The following is a 21,348-nucleotide window of genomic DNA, read 5'->3' on the forward strand; positions in this document are numbered from 1 at the left end:
TACAGCTTAATAACCCATAGTGGACATAAATAATACTTTCATATTTCAACAATGAGTAAGCTAGTAAGTCCAAAACGAATAAAAGTGACAGTTTTGTAAACGACCACAATCAAAAGTGTGTTTTTGTCCATAATTACAGTAACCAAGTGTACTACAAACAGAGCAAAGAGGAAGCAAGCTTCTGTATAAAAAAGGAAATGCCATTGAGCAATACTGAGTGAGCATTGCAACATTCTCCAGTGTTGCAATGTCAGTTCTGGCATTCGTGTTTATATTTTGATATTGGAGAAAGTTGGGAGTTAACTTTATGTATCAGTGGCATTCATTTAGTGAAAACTTGACACCCATATTTAGAACTGAGTGCAGCATGTCATCATGGTACAGTGCAAACAAACAGTGTAAGTCAGGACTGTGATGCCCTGAAAATATATTCGTCAAATACTCCTTTTCTTCTCAGCTAAGGCAGGAAAAAAAGAGAATGAAAGCAAAAGAAAACAAATAGAAAGTGTACCTACCTATATCTAGACATACTTCAGGTACCCACTGTAGGTGAAGTACATTGCTGAACACCTTTAAGTCATTAAAAATGGGTTCTTTTTTAATTTGCAGAAACTACTATAACTCCTTCATGCTTAATTATATGCAGTTTCCATATATTATCCAGTGACAAGAACATTGACAACCATAATTGTGTATTAAAAGAATAAATTCATCATAAACAGGTATTGCAGCATTAGAATTAGACATACCTGTATGTGGTTCAAGTGCATCTGGTTTTGGTTCTTCTTATAGCAATGTTGGTCGGCCAGTTGTTAAGTCTCTCTTTTGGGTAGAGCTGAAATGATTAGTTGATTAATCAGTTATGCATAGGCAGGAAATGAATGGTCAACAATTTTGATAATCAATTGGTGGTCTGAGTATTTATTGAAAGCAAACATTTGCTGTATATGTCATCATGGTCGAAACCAGCCTACCTTTCACACAGCTGAAGGGAAAAAGGTAACATGAAAGTCATTTAAAGCAGCTGTCGTAATGTGAATAAATGACAAGGTGTCAAACAAGCACAAGCTAAATATAATTTGAGATTATATATTTCAAGATCAGATCTCTTTGCAGTGATGGGGGGGTATAGCCTTTGTCAGATTACCTGTAGAGGAAATTAATTTATAACAATAAAGAGAGAAACAATCATCATGCAGTTACAGTACCAAGTCAAAAGTTTGGACACACCTTCTCATTCAACTACTTTGAAGAATCTAAAATATAAAACATATTCTGGTTTGTTGAGCATTTGTTTGTTTACCACATAATTCCATATGTGTCCCTTCATAGTTTGGATGTCTTCAATATTAATCTACAATGTAGAAAAAAATTAAAAATGCAGAAAAACCATTGAATGATTAGATGTGTCCAAACTTTTGACTGGTACTGTATATTTCAGCACCCCATAACAAATAAATATATACACTCCTGGGTCACTCACTATAGAAATCTTCCATTTCCAGTGAAAGCTCGACCATTTTGTGAGAGGGGCCCCGTATGTCTGACCCACTAACACATTTCTGTTTAATAGACGGAGTGACGTCACGGGTTGTGGGCGGAGTCAGACGCGTTCAAAACACAGCCTGCCCTCAATCCTCCCTGATTTCTTTGCTTCCTGCCTTTTTATTTGTGCGCTTATTTTTTTCCACCACAGCCTCAGTTAATTTGAAGTACTTCGCTCTTTGACGTCTTTGTATTTCATTTGCTTTTTTTTTTTTTTTATATATAATGCGGCTGTTTCCCGTATATTCACTCCAAAACGCGCTTTTTTCGGGGTTTTATTCTCTAACAGCGCCCTACTGTTGTTTGCGCGTTTGTTGCCTTTGGTGAATTATGGACTAATAGAAAAGAAAAAAAAACGTATAAATGCACCTGCCGTCAAAGGGATACCCTGCGTTTGAAATCGAAGAGGTAAGCAAAAGAAAGACAAAAAATAAATAAATAAATAAATGACAAATGTTTTAGGACTGCAGCAGAAACTGTGCAAAAGGCTGCAGCAGCTGCACACTCATTACTCATTATCCCGCCTGGATCCTGTGGGCTGTGTGCAGCATTTCACGCATTGCAAACTAGAATAAAGTCACACAGCAGTCATATAAACGTGTTTGCATGAAACGCAGCTGATCAAATCTGCACTGAAAACATGGCGATGTTGTTTTGCAAACTGAGCGATTTCCTGCTGCAGAGCGCATGAACTGTTTACCAGATTATATTAACTGTCGGCCAAAGTATAAACCCAGTGTGAATCTTAAAGGAGCTGTTCTAGTTTCTGTCAGGGCAACACATTTGTTTTTAAATCCCTCAAAGTGTTACCTCTGATTAATATGTAGCCTACTTTGTATCCTCATCAAAGCTTCACATGAAAGTGAAATGTTCATCTAATTAATATAACCAATAAATAGTATATAGATAAGCCCCATATCAGCTTAAAAAGACTTGATGTGTTTTATTGTCAGATCTCTGAGTAAGTCCAAGTGACTAAGTTTATATGAAGACTGTGTGCATATCTTAATAGTTGATTAAGACATGTTAAAGTAAGTTTTTTTTTTTTGTTTTTGTTTCCATTGTTATCTCTGATCTGTTGCCTCCTCTTCCTCAGGTGTGTGTGCCCTGGGTGCAGCCTGGCCGGTGCTGTAGAGGCGATGAAGAACCCAGCAGCCGCGGGCAGCCGCCAGCTGGTCGGCCTGCTGGAGGCCGCTCTGGTCAGGGAGGCTCGCCTCTGGAAGGCACCTGTCTTCAAGAATGGACGCATCCAGGTGAGACCAAGTGGGCTGTGAATTTCCAGCTTGTTCAAAGGGGCCAAGTGTAGTATTTCAATGTTATTAGAACATAAACACGGTCATTTCACAGCCTACGTGACTAATCCAAACAACAGATAATGATTTGCATGTAAAAAGCACCTGACTTGTAATATTTATCTTTTATTAACCAGTGGTTGTCTGCTTTGATTGTTCAGGGTGCTGACATCTCTTCATCCCAACACCAAGAAATTATCCTGTGGCTCGGAGAGATGAACAGGCTGTTCCGGTTCTGTCCAGAGACCTTTGCACTAGGAGTCTGTGTCCTCAACAGACTGCTGTCCATCGTCAAGGTAGACCGCTACAACATATATCGTTTATCCACAGCAACATTCGTCCAAGAACTAATGTGTACTCTTTCAGAACCGACATCACAATTCTTGATTTCTTCTTTTGTCAATTTACCCATAAGCCAATGGTTCAAGTCTGTATTCAATGAAAGGAACACATTTAATCTGTATTTTACAAGATATTGAGCTCCTGAAAAGGGCTGCACAGTGAGTCATGAATAATCATGTCTTTACTTTAGTCCATTTATTTTCAATTTGGACTGCATAAAGTGTATTTCAATTTGGTTTGACTTAAAACACTCTCTCTGATGTTTTTACAATAGTATTCAACATGGAGCTTTCAATTTGTTTGCTGTTTCTGCTCCTTAAGAATCAAATGATGTCTTTTCTTTTCCTAGGCCCAACCAAAATACCTGAAATGCATCGCTTTTACCTCATTGGTCCTGGCTGCCAAAATCAACGAAGAAGATGAGGTATGATATTCTTTAAGGATACAAAAAACGTGTCTGATAACAACAATAACCGCTGTAAAAAAAAAAAAAAACCATTAAAAAAAACAGCACCCGAGACAATGCTATTTCAAAACAATACGTTTATTTGTTCCCTTTGTTGGTGTCTGTTTTAAACAGGTAATAGGTTCTGTTCAGGACCTGGTTGTGCAGAGCGGATGCAACTTTTCAACAGCGGAGATTCTTCGCATGGAGAGGATCATTCTAGACAAGCTGAACTGGGACTTGTACACAGCGACGCCAGTCGACTTCATTCACATAGTAAGTTAGCAGATCAGACAGGCAAACATCACTGTTTTTATTTATTCATTTAAGTGTACCTGAGCTGTCAAGAGCATCTCAGAGTGAGCTGGCTGGACTTTAAAATGCTTTTGTCAGTTCAGGTCCTGGTCTTGCGTTAACACAGCAGTACAAAAGCACACATGACACCATCATGCTCGCTTCAAGATTGTGTTTTTACAAAAACTCACAACCCCCTGCCCTCTCAGTAAATAATTGGTCCTAGTAGAGATTGTGCATTAATTTTATTTGACTCAGTGTGCCTATTATTATTTTTATTATAAACTCCATTCAGTCCTGGTCGGAGTGTGCCTTCCCTTTTTTCTTTTTTTCTTTTTTTAATAATCACCAATTAATTCTAATGCAAATAATAAAACATAGTCTGATTAGAGGATATGTTTGATTTTGATTTCAAGTACATCACAATAAAATTGACTAAAATATTGGTTAATATAATAAAAATATGATATATATTGGTCTAATGCTGCCTGACCTCGGCTATAAAACAGACATTGTTTTAAAGATCAAGTCTAACAGATGGAATAATCCCCTTTACTTTAAATAAGTGCTTACCCTAAGAATCACTGCTTTAGTGTCACATCATTGTTTGAATGCTAAGTAAAGGTCTATGTCCAATCTCTATTTAAAGATTTTCATTGTCAGCTATCTGCTGTATTGGACAAACCCAAGTTCCAGTGTAACGCAGGCCAATTACCAACATCCTGTGTGTGTGTGGACAAAAAGCAACAAAGACACATTTAAGCACAAGGTCTGACTATAGCTGTATATTCCACTTATGACTGCAAGCTGCTAGCAAAACAACAGGCGCGTTTGCATATCAGGCCAAGGCACTTCTGACTAACTCTTCTCTGCAGCCACTTCAGCGGACACCCCAAACCCTGCTGAACCAGAGGGGCTGTGTGGAGATATGGGATCCCTTTTTAAATGCTATCAAACCTCACGAGACTTAATAACAGAAACACAGACGATTTGGATCGTTAGCGAATCTCCAACATGCTGTGAACTGTTGACTGTTTCTAACGTCGTTGTTAAAAATCACCATGCTGTGTCACTGAGTTTATGGCACAATATCGTTTTAACAGCTTGGATCTGTTCACAGTAGTTTAATTATTAAAACCCTCACTTAATCAGTGACTGAGGCAGTAACCAACGACTGAACTGTCAACACACACACACACACACACACACACACACACACACACACACACACACACACACACACACACACACACACACACACACACACACACACACACACACACACACACACACACACACACACCATTTAGGTCCCTGCATGCTGTTGGGGCCCCGGGCTGTATTCATAAGGCTTTTAACAAGATGTCATCCAAGACGTAATGAGTAAGGATCACTATCTGTACCGTCAAGGAAACGGTCTTCATATTTCACTATTGTGCCAAATGTATGCAAAATCAGTTTATTGCATTGAACATCAATTTGATTATTTAAACTGTAAACCCTTAACATGTGTCAGACCAAACTTCAGTAGCTACCTTACTTAGCATAACGATCTGAAAACTTGAGGAGGGTAAATGGGTTTGTAGGCCAGCAGTTGGGTGCCTTATGAATACAGCCCGTACTTTTCATGACAGAAACGCTTTCACACACACACTGTATTGATTGGGACTATTCAAAGGATGTCCATTGAGACGACTTCCTCAGTTTTAAGGACGCCATAATTCCTGATGCACATCTTTTCCGGAATGAATCTGGGAGTGATTTTTAGCAGATCTTGATTTTGACTTGCTTTCTGTGAATCACTAAGTCGGTCCTGGACCAAAGGACAGCCGTGTTAGATTTGTGATATTGAAATTTGGAGAGGACTGATACATTTTCTTAAAGCCACAAACCATAAACTATCACCAAAAAAGCGGTTTGGCACATTTGGACGGATTCAGTGTCTTCTGCAAAACAAAACAAATGGCACTTTCCCCCAACGATTACGGCTCGTGGATCTTACTGATATTGGATTCAAAGACGGACTAATTATTATTCCATTATTGTCCCAGCACTTCACGATTGGTATTGCAAAAAAATCCAAGACTTTCAAAATAAAAAAAGACATAATGTATTGATTAAAACTATAATAAAATAAAGACATTTTCTCTTTATACTATTCAAATAAATATTTTTCAAATAAATACTTTTGAACAATACTGTATCTCACAATTACATTCCCCCTGCCCTGAATAAATTATTCTGCATTCCCTTCGCTAAATAAAGTGTTATTCTCAATAGTCTATAAAACAGCAATCAATAAAATCTATCATTATTTAGTCACAAACTGACACTTGATATGAATAAATAAGAGGATTTACAGCGCCACTTTGTCTTTGCCTCTCAATATGCTTCAATGAAGGTAGAATCAGCTGTGTGACGCTCAAATATTTCACCATGTGAGTCTATCGGGACTGTCAAATCTAAACACACAATTTTCCTTGTTTGCTACATCACCCTGATTTTCCACTGTTTCCCATTAATAAGTGAAGAATGAAAACTTAAGGAAGAAGGGACTTTTAGTTTTAAGACGTCGAGAGCATCGGTTTCAGGGATTACCAATTTGACTTTTGCACCACATAGCTGACTCTGCCTCCAGTGAATTCCCCGCTCTTTAAAACCCCATGGCTTATTTTTGCTACAGAGTAAGAGACAAACTAAAGCAAGTGAGCTCAACACGACATGAATGAAGGAAACATTAGAAGAACGCGTTGATATTTCTCTTTCTAATCACGGCTAACGAGAGTTTGAAGAAATGAACTAAAAACTCAAAGCGTCCTTTTTAACATCGAGCCCCCACTCTGGTTGTGGTTTACAGTTCCTGCCTACAAAATGGGGAAACACAGAAAAAGCACTGCACGTACGTACGAACGATACGAACAAGATTACTATGAGTCCTCAGGCCAACGGGCGGGTCTTCATTAGTAGAACCTGATGGTGAGATTCTCCATCTGCTCAAAGTTTCCTCCTGCACAGAGCTGCAGGTTTGTTAACAGTGGCTTTTAATGCAGATATGAACACGTGAGAAGAGTAGAGAGTCACAGCCTGTAAAGGGACAGTGACCTGGGTGGATGGGAATGAAGGTCGGGCTCAAATGAATGAAAGATGTGTTGACATTTTTATGTCAGATATGCAAGGTTGGACGTTAAATGCACTGGTATGTGTGACGTTGATATGAACGATGAAGTATTAGAGGTAAAGGGTGAGCGATGGATGGACAACAATGACATCATTATGCTAACGTTTTGGTCTCGTTCCTCCTCCTCTCCGGCTCTAGTTCCACGCCCTGCTCGTCTCCGGCCACCCTCACCTCATTCCGTCCATCGGGCTCTGCTCCGGCGCCGGCTGGGACCCGGCGGCGGACCCCGACGCGCTTCCCGCCGGGCAGGAGCGTCAGAAGAGGCCCGTGGGCTTCCAGGCGGCGTTGTGGACCAGGCAGGTGCAGCACTGTATGGCCTGCCACCAGCTCTGGCAGTTCAAGGGCTCCACGTTGGCCTTGGCCATCATCACTTTGGAGCTGGAGGCGGTCACGCCCGACTGGTTCTCCGTCTTCACCGAGCTGCTGAAGAAAGCACAGGTATGAGGAGTGCACCGCTCTGCTGGGAAGGCTGCTTCTGCATGGTTCTACTTTGAGTGAAGGGAGTGGGACGTTGCATATGTTCACATGTCTGAAGATGACGATGGGGGGGGGGAATGTCTACTAAAGATGATTTTAGCTTCCGGCTAATATAGTGGAATCTGAATATATGTTGGTTAATAAACAGCAAATTACAATACAGGAATGCCAATGGTAAGTTTGAGGTGATTCTTAAAACATTTCATAGTTTGAGCACTGACAGGGGTATTATGGGTATTTTATTATTATTTGTAAAATGTTCTGCTAAGTATATATTTTGGTCACAAATCTTTATTAACCAAATTTGAGTCATTATCAACAATATTTGGGTTAATTTATGTTAAAAAAGACAAATATTTCTTTCTCAATACAACACTTAAGTGATTTATGTATTGGTAAATTGAAAATGGGAGGGTTGAATAAAGGCTTTACGCCTGTCTGCCAGTAAATCAAATTATACTTTTTTTTTTTTATCTTTTAGATGTCCTATGCTATTTTTTTTTTTTTTTTAAAAACCCGTTGCAGATTTTCCTTTTATTCCCTTCACACTGGCGGGTGCTTTGGATGAAAAGGCACATGTTGGCACGTTCAGGTCATCAAAATATGCTCCGGTCTGCCAAAATCTGATACACATGAACATGGTTAACGTCAAACATTAGTATTGAGGAAACTAAAGGGAAGGAACGGATATTTTAGTGAACTTTGACACAAACATGTACAACGTCAAAAACACAAACCTGCTCTTAAAGTACTTACACCCCTTTTTTTGAATGTCAGTGAAGGCTTTCACGGTCGACCACAATGATCATCTCAGAAATGATATTTAATAAATCCTTCTGAAAGATAAACTGTGAATCTAGTTCCAGCTTGGATTGAAATGACATTGTAGCACTGTGCTGTCTTTTGCTCTTCCAGATAGATAGTGGCGAGTTCATCCACTGCAAAGAGATGGTGGACGAGTACCTGCACAGCCTCGAGTTCTCCCTGCCGGCCAACGCCGTTTACATCTTCGACAGCGCCCAGATCCCGGACGAGGAGCGAGCCTGGAGCCCCACGCAGCGCCTCCGGAGGGGACCGGGCGGCGGACAGCAGGGGGACTCTGATGAGTACTACGACGGTTTGAGGGGCTTGTATGACGAGGAGAAGACTCCGGGGCCGCAGGGGAACAACGTTGAGGGTTTGTTCGATTCCCAGCAGAAACGCGCCTCGCCCTGCCCGCCACTGCACCCCGCCGTCAACTAGTCGGGACATTTATTCACACCGTCCTCCTCGCAAAAGAGCGCAGTCCTCTCATTTCAAAGTGAGGATGTTAGTCCATTATACTGTAGATCAGTACATTTTAGGACCTCAATTGTAAGTTTCACAGGATCTGAAGTAGACTTAAATCCAGATGTTATTTACCTGACTTATCATTTACAACTGATTTATGAGAAAATATTGTTTTAGTCTCTTCTGTGCACACTTGAATCTGGAGGTGTGTATGGGTCGGCATTATTCGGATGCCATGATTGGTTTGCAGCTGGGCAGTTGAGGAAAAATTGTGGGGAATCATTGAGCCTGTTTCTCTTTGGTTAAGAGTTATTGGTCTATTTGAGTTCTACTTAGTATTAGTATTATTATTAATGCCATATTTTTACTTTTTATAACCTACCTGTCCTTTTAATATCCACCACAAATGTTTTTTATTTACCAAGTTGGAGGTTAAAGGATAAGATTGAGGCAGTTGTGTGTTTTTTATGAGTGTGGTTGAGGCCAAGAATGGCTCTTTATTTTTTATTCTGTTTGAGAGTTGATCCTGATATTGTTTGTCGTAAGGTATCTTGGTGCTCAGGTTCCTGCCTAGATCCACATAGCACTTTGAGATAAAGACAACTTTTTTTTTTTTTTATAGCAAATAATTCTATTTTTTCACAACCTTTTTTGTGATTATTTTAATCTCTTACTGACATGTACTAATTTGTGTGCTTTTTTTTTTTTTTTTTTTTTTTTTTTTAATTTAGCAGCTATTTACAAAAGCTACATTTCACAAAAGAAGCTTAAATTTCCTGACTAAATGCTGCAAATGTTTTTATTTCATTAATACTTCAGTCTGTGTTGATTTTGGTAAATGCAACTATTGTTACATATCACAGAAAACAAGAGCACCTTTGGGAGATTAGTTCAACACTAGAGCAGAATGATTTAAGAAAATGGTGGTTTTGAAATCATGAGATTGCCGTATTAATGACCCTGCATTGATGTTCTCAATTAATTATTACATGCACTGTATGAGGGCATCAATAATCATACTCCAAATATTGATACATAGTTTTTTAAGTATCGGGATGAAAGTATCCTGTTTTTATTTTGTAAATGCCACCTCGTTCTGTTTCATCCAAGTACCGACATGTAAACTGAAACGGTGACTAAATGTTAAGTTCTCGATTTCTACTGTATAAAAACTGGCCGATACATGACCATGAGGTGTTGCCTCCACTGCAACACATCTGAAGCTTATTTACATTGAACTGACTCTGCAGCTGCACACTGTGTTCAGAGGGAAGTCAGCAATGTGAACTTTACCGTGAACTGGTTGCTGTCTTGTTTCTCAGCTATAAGAAAAAGAAAAAAAAAAGTCTGCTTCGATTCATCCAGGCAAGCTGGATGCTACAAATGTGACCAATGTAAAGGTTTTTCTTTTTTTTTCCCTTGATTCCTTCATTTACTGAGGCAGCTATATCTTATTGACTGGTCAACCACAGAAATAAAGCTATGACTTCAAAAGAGTAATTTTCTGAATTGTCACTTTTTTTAAAGGTTGGGGGAGCTTTACGATTATGGTAAGGTTGCCACATTTAGTCCAGCATCAGATGGAGAAAATAAAAACGGGTGAGCAAGTTGTCCTTCTTAACATCTAGAGACAAAGTGTCCTTGAGCAAACTACTGAAGTCCATTTATTTCTTTGTTTTTCCTATATAGATACAACTATACTGGCATGATTTGGGCCTCTCCATAAATCAAATGTAATACTAATGCATTTTATTCAGTATACACTGTAACTAATATTACTGTCCCTACCCACCCAAGTCCAACTTACACAAGTGTTTTACAAGTGTTCAAGACTGTGAGCTTGCACAAGTAAAACTTGCAATATACAGAGCATCAATGTACACATTCAGTGTGTTCGGTAAATATAATACACTATATAGTAGATGAGGATTGATTTCCTAGGTTTAATCAGCCATGGTATTTGAAGACACCTGTATGGGTTTAGGGGCCCATTACAACCAGGAAAAAGAGATATCCATAAGGATGGAAAATTTGAAATGATAAAAATGCTCGAGTCAAAATACTGAAATACAAAGTTCAAATTTGGATTTTAAATCAGACTTAAACTTGCATTGTGGTTTATGAAGGTGCTGGGTTTTGACAAGGAAGGAGAATGCATGGGATAAAAAAGGACGATATCTCTGGTTCTAAAGCATTTTTTCAACTGTCCATTATCAATCCAAAAGATTTATGGAAATGCAAAAAATGCAAAATTGGTGTAGCACTCAATGTCAAAATTATGAAAAATTTGAATCAGATGAATATTTATGTCGTCAAACCTTCAGCAGTCACACATTGGATTACTAGTCACTGCTATATGCCAAACTACAAACATGTAAAATCTTCTGGAAACACACACCCAACATTTAAAGAAAAAGACAAGTTAACACATGTACTTCTTATTAATAAACATTCTGACTGAGTTAGAAAATCCAAATTTTGCTTCAATGAGTCAATTTTCTAAATTGATAACCTAGAATAATATGTCAAATAGTAAGATATTATCTAATACAGTTCAAACCTATAAATCAAAAGTTTGATTTATAGGTTTGACTGACCATAAGCATTTCTGTTTCCGTCATTCCTAAAATTGATGTATGGGTTAAGTCTGCTCCATATGACTTCAGTGTGCAGTTAACAGCTGTGCTTCCTAATGTTATTTCCTAATTCCTCAAGTAAACCTCTCAAAACACAGAGACTGCAGCACTTAAGCCTATAAGGCTCAGTGTGGCTCTCAGTGTACCATCATGGTGTCCTGCATGTAGAGCAGACTGTCACAGAGCCATTATCACTCTGAACTAAAGGAGAGGGAGAACAGAGAGCTCTGAACAGATTGTACTGCTGGATGAGATCCAGGGAGCCCTGCAGGTGGTGGACAGAATAATAATAGTGCTGGCAGAGCCTTCACAGTAAAGACAAAACCATTAGTATGGGAAGATCTCAATACTGTGCTGAGACTTCCTCTGTCTGTTTGCAATGACTCATTCTGTGCCAATAAATAAACACAATACAGGAAAATGAATTCAAAACATTTGAAAAAGTCATCTTGGACATAATGATGGATATTATCCACGGTTTTCTGATGCTTTATTGCCTCAGCAATTAATCGATTAATTGAAAATATAACTGGAAGATTGGTTGAAAATAAAAATAATTGTTAGGTGCAAGCCTAAAAGATACATTTGTATTTACACAATGAAGTACTTGTGTGAAAAAAGTAATGTTTTCTGGATTACAAGTATAAAGATATTTCACTTGTTAGATGATAGTCTTAATTTAAGGGATTTGAATGTAAGTGTCCATAGCACACGGCTCTTTAACAAGCAAATTATGAATATAAAAATGACTGCCCTAATCTTGCCCCCATTTTTTGATTTTTATCAATAACTAATATTTAAATGAACTACCTTTACAAAATTAACTAGTCAAAACCTACATTATTCGTTCCATGTCTTTGACTATTTCTGTTCTGTTTTCATACTAGAATGATGAAAAGCTGACAGGTTGATGAAGTGAGGAAGCTGTTATTGAGTGCTACAATGCTCCCATGTGGTTTTCAAACTGCTGCCGATTGTGTTAACACATGTACTGTGTAAATACACACACGTCAATCACAAACCCCTGTCACACACACACACACACACACACACACACAAACGCTTGGTCCTGAGGCATACAAAGTCAATAAACTTCACGTATTCCTCTCCACCTATGGCAAACACACACTGTAAATATGCAGTCTGGTACAAAGTCAATAAACTTCACACTCTCCACCACAAACACACACTGTAAATATGCAGTCACACGCACACACACACACACACACACACACACAGCTGAGGTCAGCAGCATGGTGGTGAAAGCATGGGAGGCCGACTGAGCAAACATCTCTCAGCTCTTCAGTTTGGGATCACTAAACAGGAAACGCTGCATCTCAAGCTGACAGCTGTTGAGGTTACAGTTGAGGCTGGTGTTTGTATGTGTGTGTGGTTGTGTGTGTGCGTGACAGAATAAAGTAGCTTCACCTGCCTGTGTTTCACTTTCATCTCCCTCCTCGCTGAATAACGTGGAACAAATCATGGCAGAGAGACACACATCAAAGTTGGAGGGGTGTTTTGCATTTATTTCCAACGACAGACAGTAAATACAGCTGCTCTCCTCTCTCTCCGAGTGTAAACTCTTCAACAGCGAGCTGAGGCTTGTATGTTTTCCTGAATCCTGTGTTTGTGTGTACGTATACATACTGGCTTTCTTTGTTTGTGCGTGTGTCCGCTGCCACAACACTCACACCAAGGCGGTCACTCATTGTTTAAAATAAAGTTACATCATTTGTGGACAATGTCTACCATCATATGTGCTTCTTACAATAATATCATATTCAAAAACTAGTACATTTTGCATATTAAGCTGAGTAAGCTCTAGAAAATATTCACATACATTAATTGAGTTAATATGAAACAGCACCAGAATATTGCATATATTTTTTATTAGGAGTTAAGACTAAGCTTTAGGTTGTCAGTACCTATGTGTATGCAGTCATTTAAACAGTATACAGGTACTCAGTTGTATTGCTTGACAATGCGGTTTAAATGTATTATTTAGGCTCAGGGATTTATTCTACTGTGAAATGTAGTTAATTTAAATTGTCATGATTACAAAAAGGTTAACAGGCACATCACACCTGGACTACATTTCAAACAGCTCAGGTATTTAAAAAGACTTTAGGGAGAGGTTTGATTTTACTGATATTTCCAATTAGTCATTTAAAATGTCAGACATATAAAATCAAGCACACCCTAAATTCTTTAAATACAGATTAAACGGTTTCAAATGACTTGCCCATTGTGTTACACTGTAGAACCAAAAGGTTGAACCTCTCGTTTCTGTGTGTATGATTGATGGAAAACACAAGAAAATACAACAAAATATCTTGGAATCACAACATATATATATATATAAAAGTGTCTCCAAAAAAATAAGCATAGAATGAAAGATCCTGAATAAATGAGATGGCCACTGTTGGCAAGTGAACGTTACTTTCCTCATAATCTCTCACCATCTTTCACTCTTTTTCTCTCCTGTGGCTTCATCATCATCATCATCATCATCATCATCATCATCATCATCCTCAGTGTCTTTGGTCCATGTGCACAATGTCAAGATGGAATGTCAAAACAAAAATAACAAACAAATACAAAACAGGTGTTGTCGTTGCAATGGTGATGGAGGGCAAGTCCATGGTCGTGTGTGGGAGGGTATACAGCGCCCATAAATTAACTGAAAAACAATGACAAACAATAAACAAAATAAATTGAATGAATGAACAAATACATTGTGGAAATAATAAATAATTAATTAAGATTTCAACAGAAAACTAATGAAGTAGAATTGAAGAAAAGAGGTTCTAGAGTTAAAATGAATACCACTGCTTGTGTTAGTGAATAGAAAGGAATAGTGGGAAACTTTAAATGAGATGATACGGTTAGTCTGTCAGTAGAGGGAGCTCTACAGTTTCCTTCTCAAGCATCGCTCCTGAATGAATCCTCTGTAATACTTCTTTTTATATGGAATATTCAGTGTTTTGATATCAACAACTTGCCTTGTAACCAAACTTTAGAGAGTAAATTAATCACATAAGAGGTAAAACTGAGGTTTTGTGGGATGTCCTTCACAAAACCACAAAATGGAAGTTCAGTTTCCTCAAACAGCAAAGAGAACAAAGTGTTTAAGCAGCCACAAGGTGGAGCCAAGCGTCTTCACTTACATTCTCAAATTACAAGCCTCAGAGACGAAGACTAGAAAGATAAGGGCCAGAAGGACTACATCAACTACAAGCTTATGATTTAAGACTATTTCTAAACCTGCCAGACAACCATTAGATATTCAGATATTATCAGCACAGAAGAGACTTTAAAGCTGCTTTCAGATACCCCAAACGTATATATTTACAATGGCTTGCTATTCTAATCTATCCAAAATGTGTTTGTGGAAGTTGAGGTCAGGTCTCTGTGCCAGTCAATGAAGTTGTTGCACACCAAACTTGAAAATACATTTCTTTATAGAGCTCAATTTGTGCACAGTTGCATCGTCAGGTGGAAACAGAGGAAATCTGCTGCAACAAGCTGGAAGAACACTGTTGTTTAAAATATCATTGCACGCTCTAGCCTTAGGATTTCCCTCAATTTTATCTAAAAGGAATTGTCCAAAACACAAAGGACTGTCCATATACGTTTGGCCATTGTTGTTAAACCAAAAATAAGAGGAAGGTTCCTTGAATGCATCTTTAAGGGAGGAATTTCTCTCCATACAATGAAAACTGATTTTTAACAAAATGCAACTTTATGTTGATGAGTAATGGGTCTGCAAGTCAAACTACAGAAATGAACAGAAACAAATCCCTGTCTGGAAGAAAAGTATAAATCTACACATGTTTGTGTTGGAAAACGCAGTACAGTGAAGTATACATGATGTGTAGTTTGTGAACTAAAACATGTACTGTTTCTATACCTGAGTCATCATGAATACTTGGTATGCACATCAGCATACCCCTATAGAAAACAGTTTTGCCCTGTTTGAACTGTTCTCTGTGTCACCTCTTTATAAGCCAAGCCTCCTCCCTGAATATCCAGAATAATTAGAGCGAGGCAAAAGGAAAGAGTGAAAGGACAGGAAATGTTAAGCTCGGGCAGGACAAAATAAAAGGGAGGAAGTTTCCTTAACACATGCCAGGCCTTTATAAAAGCTGAAATGCTTGTGTATTGGAGATAGGTCGGATAGAACTGCACAGCACATTCAGTCAAAAGGCACGTTAATGTGACACTTGGACTTGGCAGATAGCCCGCCTCCTGCTTAAAGACTTGTAACACGGGTTAGAGGGCAAAAAGAGAAGGGATGAGAGAAGCTAGTGTACAAAAAAGGAAATCATTTGAGAATTTAAGGCACGGAATGTAAAGACAACAGGATTAGTCAAAGAAAAGGAGCAGGGTTGTAAAAAGCAGCTTCCCGCTAATGGAAAGAAGAGAAAGAAGAGTGAGTGACAGAAAAGGAAGGGTCGGCTTACTTTTTCTTGTCCTTGTCCTTCTTGAGGGGCTGAGATAAGGAGAGCGTCTCGGCTGCCACCTTCTTCCTGTTGAAGGCGTTCATCTCCTCCTCCAGGTCCCTCCGCTTCTCCTCCACCTTCCTCTTCTCCTCCTGGTGCATCCGCTTCAGCTGCTCGAACTTGTCATGCAGCTGAGGGGGAGGAGGAGAGGGTGGTGATGGACAGACAGGACGGGGGTGACAGAGGAGAGAAAGGAGATTTTAATTGCTACTTGTCAACAGTTAATTTAACCCTTTACTGGTGAAATGGACCCAACAATAGAACAAACTGACTGCAAACAAACTTTAAAAAAGTTTATTTATTTATATATATATATTTAAAAAAAGATATGTCTATACATTTTTATTCATTTATTTAATTATTTGTCATTTTAAATGTAAATTGTTTTCCAGTCTTTATTCATTTGTTGAATTTTTTTAAATTGTACTAAAAATGTGAATTTTTTTTTTATTTATTTTTTTATTTTTTTGATTATTATTATTTTTTAACCTGCAGCAATTTGAGCTACAAAGTCTGGATACAAATTTGCTATATAAATAAAGATTATTATTATGATTATTATTTAAAAAAAATTACATAGTTCCTCGCCCCCATCTTTTCCATTATTTCATTTATGAGGGCACCTTATCATGTATTATCATTATACTGATAAAACTGTACTGTATATGCCTAAAATATGTCTCTGTAGTTGCAGTGTTGGTGTGTGTGATCATATCAATGACCATTTAAAATCAAACATACTGCATCTATAGACTATAGACTGACCTCTCTCTCCTTTTCTTTCAGTTCTCCTTCCGTCTCTTTTACTTTGTTGACAAACATTTGTCGCATTTCTTCCTCTTTACGCTGCAGATCGCCCAAGAACTCTTTCCTCTTGGCCTCGTACGTCTCTTGAAGACTGTGGAGAAGAAAAGACAGGAATAGATTAGGTATCATCTCTTAACAATAGAGGCTCTCCCTGCTGTTGACACTCAAGTATCTCTGTTGTTTTTTGGATTTGTGTGTTTTTCACTCTCCGTGCACTCTCTCCTCTCTCTACCTGAATGGCTGGCTGTCGGGGTCTGTGTCTTTGAAGCCCATCTCCTCCAGCTTACAGCGTCGGTACAGCTCGTAGTGGCGAGCGTGGGTCTGCTCCCTCAGGTCCTCCATGTTGACCCTGATCAGCATCTCTCTGAGCTTTACGAAGTCGCAGTGGCTCTCGTTCTCGACTGAAGGGAAAACACACACACTGGAATCAGGAGAGCAGTTGCGGTTCAGGTGATCATCTTAGCTTTTTCATATACATGATAAACAAATTCTGATATGGTGTTTGAGTCACAAATGTGCAGCAGTCACATCTTGTTTCAAGTTCTGAGTCTTTGTTTCTCGCTTTCATTCTGAGCCTGGCTGTCTTTTCCATTGCTTCTAACTTATTTTAACAGCCCATCTGTTATCCTGTAACCCTCGCTTCCTCTCCATCAAAAGCAGGAAATCACACCACATCTCTACAGGAATGTGTCACGAAAAAACAAGTGAATAAATCTCATTTGGCATCCATTAAATGAAAACAGATCTATCACATTTTGCTAACAAAGGGGAGTTGATAAATCTGAGATATTCTGCACTTTTTAAGTTAATTTTTTAAACTGGAGTGACTTTGACAACTTCACTTTAGTTTCATGTCTGAGCAATTTTCACAGTTAGGCAGAGAGCGTTTCCTGCCTGACAGACTGACAGCTGAGGGTAAGGTGCCCTGAGCATCATTTCCAATCTGATGAAGCATCTTTACTCACACGTCACCTCATTTACTCCATTGCAACAATGTGGGCTGATCTGGACATTAAAATAATCCAAGGGAGCGGGGGTTTCCTACATGTGGACTGAACTTTGAGGATGAAGTCTCAGTGGGTAATAATAATATTGCCGTACATATATACGAGGGTTATAGTCAGCCACAGGGTTTCTGCAGGGTTCAGGAACATAAACCGAGATCATACCAGTTAAAAGTATAAAAGCATGATGGAAAACCAGTAAGAACAATACGTCCTACACCAAAGAAGTCTGACATATACAATTGTTTTGTAGTACTTCTCAGAAGTATATAATAATAATTCCTAATGATACAACTTCCTAGACTCCTGAGACCTAGAATTAAATAAGGGGCAGAAAATGGATGAATGGATTAACCAATAAAAAATGTTCATCTAAAATTGACATATGCCCGTTAAAAAAGACCAATTGACTTCCTGGATACTGTAGCTAGCAGTAGTGACAGTGCTTCCAAAAGGGTCCGATAGTGATGACTCAAACTAAAAAAAGGATTGAAAGCCTCTACACGCATTGCACTTTTAGTTTACGTATGTAACGTCATACAAAAACATTTAATAAGTTAATATCTCTGTCGTGAAACCCTTTTTGAGACCTGATTGGGCTCAATGATTTGGAAAAAAATATCAAAGTGTGATTATTATGACTGATATTGCAATTGTGATATGATAAACAACATTTTTGTCATTCTAATTTTCATTGAAAAATATATAAAAATTATGTGGTTTGATATTTTGTAAGGATCTGAACCAACATTTTTTCCTATAAAATCTGAATTAATTGTTCAGACATGCTGCACAGACATCCTGTTCTGCTGACTCTCCCATTCTGCACTGTTCTAATCAAAAAAAAAAAAATCACTCCTCTCTTTGAAAATAAAGTTTTTCGTACTGACGTTATTTTTCCCCCCCATTTCCAGACTTAATAATACGTAGCCTATGTGGAAACTTGGAGAACTTCTAAGTATGTGATATGCTCAATCTCCTCCAATCTTTAAATGAGGGCCCACTGGAGTGCCAAATTTCTGTTAAAGCAATAAAAACCTGACGCACAACCTAAAGCAGCTGTGACTTGTTGAAATGGGAAAGTGTTGTCAGAAGAAAAATAACTTCCCCCTTTGGCGGAATTTAATGTGATCAACCTGTTATTAAACCTCAGAAAGATGCTTTGAAGAGCTTTCTCTGTTGTCTCAGATTGGCGTATGTGGTGACCGAGAGCATGTGCAGAGCGGAAGCACGTGGCGTTTGGCGGCTGTAGCATATGCCATGAACCCTCGGGGGTGGCAGTGGAGGAGAACGGGTTGTATGTTGTGTTTAAATACCACCACAAGCTGTGAGCTCTGAGGATGTGAAGACGGCAATAATGATATTGAAAAAAAAAAGCCCCAATTAGCATGCCATTTAGCTTCTCCTCATGGAAAATACTGGGAAGGCAGCCTGCAGTGCCAGATAGCAGCATCAAAGAAGTGCAACATAATACAGTCAGAGTGGCTGAGCACCCAAAGAAATAAGACCTTCCTTCATTAGACTTAGACAAAACAGCAAGCAAATAAGCACTAGCTCGCCCTCGTCTACTTAAACGCTTTTGGACCCAAAACACATCTTAAAAAGAGGTGAAATAGTGGCAAGCATGCAGCTGTTTGTATCACTCACTCTTAGTTTTACTCAAATTAGCTGGTCAACCACACATCATTAGTGGGAGTATACAAGTTAAAAACAGACGTGGGCTGTTCTCTGAGGCTGCATCCAGGCTACTGAAATTGCCCGTTCATTTGGCATCTAATAGTCTCTCTGTACTGCCCCCCCCCGCTGAGGGGCTGCATGAGGGCCAATCCTCTGACTGACTGCAGCACTGAGACCTCAAGATATCAAAGCTCAGGGCTCTGCAGACGCACACACACACGCCAGCATGAGAACAGAAACATTCTAATAGTGAACAGAGACACAGCTGCAATAAATCTGGAGTTAAAAAAAAATAATTAATGGAAATAGACGTCTGTGCAAAATGAAAATACATCAAAATGATCCATGTGTCCCTCGGCTGATCATTTGTAACTGTGCTGTTGGTAAGGCTAAAGCATTTTTGAGTGGTAGACAAGCAGATATATTAACATGATGGCAGCCGCTCTTAAAATACATTGTGAATAATGTTAACATATCTGGAGTCTTGTGCAAGATATCAGCAGCATTTACAGAAAATATGATACAGCAAAACGAGGAGTCTACAGACATACTAGAAGCTCTGTACGGCATGAATGTGTATTTAAAATCCATCTGATAGTTCTCTAAACATTTAACTTTAAGCCAATGTGGACTTCGTAGTGGTGCAAGATCAAAAGTCAAAAGATTCTTCTGGGAACCGTTAGAGTCTGTAAAAGATTCTGTGTCAATCCTTTTGGCAGATACAGAGATATTTCACTGGCTAATTGGAAACTTTCACTTGCTGTGGGCTCTAAGAGAAAAGTGTGGATATCCGTACCAATTCCCATTGGAATCCAGCCAATAGTTGTAAACATGTCAATCAGCTTTTGTCACTAGAGGAAAAGTCAGGAGATCACAAGAGTAACCATTCACCCTCTGGAGACCATGAAAATCGATACAAAATGTCATGGCAGTACAAATTGTTATTGAGATGGATCCGTATTTAACAAAGTGGTTGTTCGACCGACAAACCAACTGCTGACGGATCAACATCGTCATCTATAGAGACTACACACTGAATACTGTTTGAATTACCAAACACTTACAGATTATGTCAATCTCGCACATTTAGTACTTTGTATCTGACAGGGGTTAGATGTCTTGATTTACACATCACTTTTGCAATTGAGAGGTTTGTGATTCTAGACGTATTCATTCTTTTCCTTTTCTTCACAAAGAATGTATTTCTTATCATTGTCGTGTATGGTTGAAGGAGTGCAGGTTTATCTCCAGGCAGGTTTTTTTGGTGGGCTAGTCTGAGACAGAAGTCCAGGGCCGACTTTCACTCAAGCATAGTAAAAAAAGAAGAATGGAAGACTGAGACTCAAATGTCAAGTCAATGCTTGAAAACATCCATGTTCACACACAAACACCCACTACAACAAGTGTGCACAGTTGAACAAACACAGAAGCTTGCAGGGAAGAAATATGACGGGGGTCTGCTACATGTCACAGATGTCACTGGAGTTCAGAGATAACAGAGCATCAAGATCCTGAGGGAAGATACACACACACACACACACACACACACACACACACAACACACACACACCTCTTAAATTACTCTTATCAGTAGACAGTCCTTCCTTTGTCTTCCTTCAAGTGGATGGAAATTTCCCATGGCTCTTCAAGAGGTTACCATAACCCGTCTATATGACATCTGGCATCTGCAAACTGTTTCCATAGACACAGGCCGTCCTTTCAGTCGGCCAAATGGAGTAAAACACTGACACTGCTGTCCTCTTCTGTCCCTGTCGTCTGATACTGTGACAAAGTGTGTTGTATGAATGATGGGCCATCAGTTTACAAGCAGGCTGACAAAAAGCCGAGTAGTTTTCTAGTAATACATCTCATCAGAGGAG

At 38.9% G+C, this 21,348-nt stretch overlaps 2 protein-coding genes across 2 annotated transcripts in view; one reads left to right on the top strand and one right to left on the bottom strand.

Annotated features, from left to right (window-relative positions):
• Window positions 1-1,646: 1,646 nt before the first annotated feature.
• ccni2 (cyclin I family, member 2) lies at window positions 1,647-9,551 on the top strand. The gene is made up of 7 exons (XM_054626055.1): window positions 1,647-1,953; window positions 2,642-2,798; window positions 2,999-3,133; window positions 3,529-3,603; window positions 3,760-3,900; window positions 7,235-7,534; window positions 8,489-9,551. Exons 2-7 carry the CDS (start codon window positions 2,685-2,687, stop codon window positions 8,813-8,815), a joined length of 1,092 nt encoding a protein of 363 aa, XP_054482030.1. The 5' UTR covers window positions 1,647-1,953; window positions 2,642-2,684; the 3' UTR covers window positions 8,816-9,551.
• Window positions 9,552-12,977: 3,426 nt separating this feature from the next.
• Window positions 12,978-21,348, bottom strand: part of septin8a (septin 8a) — a 30,840-nt gene continuing 22,469 nt past the window's right edge. Inside the window, exons 7-10 of the mRNA XM_054626054.1 lie at window positions 17,020-17,188; window positions 16,746-16,878; window positions 15,942-16,111; window positions 12,978-14,158 (exon numbers count right to left, since the gene is read on the bottom strand). Coding sequence (XP_054482029.1) covers window positions 14,155-14,158; window positions 15,942-16,111; window positions 16,746-16,878; window positions 17,020-17,188 — 476 coding nt within the window. The 3' untranslated portion in view covers window positions 12,978-14,154. The remainder of the gene's footprint in view (window positions 14,159-15,941; window positions 16,112-16,745; window positions 16,879-17,019; window positions 17,189-21,348) is intronic.

This window comes from Anoplopoma fimbria, chromosome 24 (genome assembly GCF_027596085.1).
Source record: "Anoplopoma fimbria isolate UVic2021 breed Golden Eagle Sablefish chromosome 24, Afim_UVic_2022, whole genome shotgun sequence".
NCBI classification, from domain to species: domain Eukaryota; kingdom Metazoa; phylum Chordata; class Actinopteri; order Perciformes; family Anoplopomatidae; genus Anoplopoma; species Anoplopoma fimbria.

Bases quoted from the DNA above. Each gene is read 5' to 3' on its own strand.
- ccni2 (XM_054626055.1), top strand. From the start codon at position 2,685: ATGAAGAACCCAGCAGCCGCGGGCAGCCGCCAGCTGGTCGGCCTGCTG. The intron at 2,799-2,998 runs GTGAGACCAAGT...TTGATTGTTCAG, and splicing joins TCAAGAATGGACGCATCCAG to GGTGCTGACATCTCTTCATC. The intron at 3,604-3,759 runs GTATGATATTCT...TGTTTTAAACAG, and splicing joins AAATCAACGAAGAAGATGAG to GTAATAGGTTCTGTTCAGGA.